Below are 2,037 nucleotides of genomic sequence, written 5' to 3' on the forward strand. Positions count from 1 at the left end.
AGCCTCATCCGTGCGTCCATAACCTAGTCGACATCGACGGTTCGTTCAGTGGTAAATCGATCCTACACCTAGCTTAAAGGCCTAACCACTGAGCTAACAAAGGGGGAGGGGGTGCTGCTTACCGGCATCGGAGACGAGGACGGCGTAGGGGGAGCCATGGCACAGAGTAGGTCGACCAGACGGTGGCCAACAGCAAAGGGAGCACCAGATCAGCCGCAAACGCCGCCGCCTCTTCCGCCGCCGCCTATAGCGCAGATCTGAAATCGCAGCCGCCGCCGGTGGTGAGGCAGTGGAGAAGAAAGGGGGGCAGTGGCTATGGGTGAGCGAGTGAAAGGGGGTGAGGCTAATTTGACGCCGGGACGGCGCGCCAGATTTCCATCTCCCGCCATCCCCCCTCGCCCGCGCCTCGCTCCCGCCCAGCGACCTCGCGCCGCACTCAGCCTGGCTCACGAGAAACTGCCGATCCGAGGGTTTCCTGCGAGTCGGGCTCTAGGCTGCTTTGAGAAGCGTGCGATGCAGGCCCAACAGGAAAACCAGGCAACCAAACAGGCCTCTCCCTTCCCGCGCGGGCCTGGTTGGACTCGGTGCGGGCAACCAAACACGCCTCAAGTCTATTTACGCAAGCTATCACAGTTGACCTGTCGTTGTTTATTGTTGATCATATCAGCAAAGCATGTAATAGCTTGTTTTAAAGGTATTGACCACAGCTAAAAAGGGTGTTGATCCAGAGAAACAAGACAGCGTAATGTTATATCCAACCCAAAGGCAAACTAGTGCTTGCAATGGGGTCGATGATCGTGCCGATGGAGCCGATCAACCACGTCGACGACGGCAACGGCGATCAGCCGGCCTCCCACGCAGCTCGCCAGCGGCGTCCGAAGTTCCCAAACATGGTAGCGGTGCCACTCCTGAAGAAGGTAAGAAACTGAACCTTCTTCTGGCCACATTCCTTCGGCTAACCAAGAACTAACGGTTCGATCAGGCGACGGCGGAGTTTCTCGGGACGTTCATCCTGATGTTCACCCAGGTGTCGGCCATTATCATAGACGACCAGCACGACGGCGTGGAGGGCCTGATGGGCATCGCCGTGTCCGTGGGCCTGGCGGTCACGGTGCTCGTCTTCTCCACCATCCATGTATCTGGGTGCCACCTGAACCCCGCGGTGAGCATCGCCATGGCGGCCTTCGGCCACCTCCCGCCGGCCCACCTCGCCCCCTACGTCACCGCGCAGGTGCTGGGCTCCACCGCCGCCTCGTTCGTGGGCAACGCCATCTACCACCCCGTGAACCCCGGCATCGCCACCGTCCCGAGCGTCGGCGCCGTCGAGTTCATCATCACCTTCGTCCTTCTCTTCGTCATAACCGCTGTGGCCACGGATCCTCATGCAGTAATATATACTTCTTCCATTCCTTGTATGCTTTCTCTTTGGTGGCTTCCTTAGCTAGCTAGTGATCTCAGCTGTCTTACCAAAATGCTTAATTAGGTGAAAGAACTGATCGCGGTGGCAGTTGGCGCGACGGTAGTGATGAATATTCTCGTCGCAGGGTAAGGAGAATCTGTGTACATACATGTATATATTGTGGTTCATTTCTGTGTTGGTTCCAAGCTGAACACACTTCTATTTGTTGGCTTCAAAAATCTGTGAGCAGGCCATCAACAGGTGCATCTATGAACCCTGGGCGTACGATTGGACCGGCGATTGTTACGGGGAGATACAACAAGATTTGGGTTTATCTGGTGGCTCAACCACTGGGTGCTATTGCAGGAGCTGGATCCTACGTTGCAATTAAGCTGTAGTTACGAATATGCACACGAAAAGGAGTTACTAGAAAGAGACGAATGTAAATAATTCAATTTTCTTAGCAAAGTGCTTTTTTTTTGCAGGAACATTTGCTGCTCTGTTCACTGGTGTGCTTAGAGAATCTCTATCGCACCCCTATCATTTAACTCAGAGGCGGACCACGAAAAAAATTTAAGGTGGGGCGAAGTCTCACTAAATATTTTTTTGATGCGAATCAAAGGAGTCAATACAGACTA

The 2,037-nt window shown here is 54.3% G+C and overlaps 1 protein-coding gene across 1 annotated transcript; it reads left to right on the top strand.

Annotated features, from left to right (window-relative positions):
• The first annotated feature begins 782 nt into the window (after nucleotides 1–782).
• LOC123076353 (aquaporin NIP3-3-like) lies at nucleotides 783–1,797 on the top strand. Its single transcript, XM_044498649.1, has 4 exons — nucleotides 783–917; nucleotides 983–1,387; nucleotides 1,484–1,545; nucleotides 1,650–1,797. Exons 1-4 carry the CDS (start codon nucleotides 783–785, stop codon nucleotides 1,795–1,797), a joined length of 750 nt encoding a protein of 249 aa, XP_044354584.1.
• The last annotated feature ends 240 nt before the right edge of the window (nucleotides 1,798–2,037 follow it).

The sequence above is a fragment of the Triticum aestivum genome, chromosome 3D (assembly GCF_018294505.1).
Source record: "Triticum aestivum cultivar Chinese Spring chromosome 3D, IWGSC CS RefSeq v2.1, whole genome shotgun sequence".
In the NCBI taxonomy this organism is placed as follows: Eukaryota; Viridiplantae; Streptophyta; class Magnoliopsida; order Poales; family Poaceae; genus Triticum; species Triticum aestivum.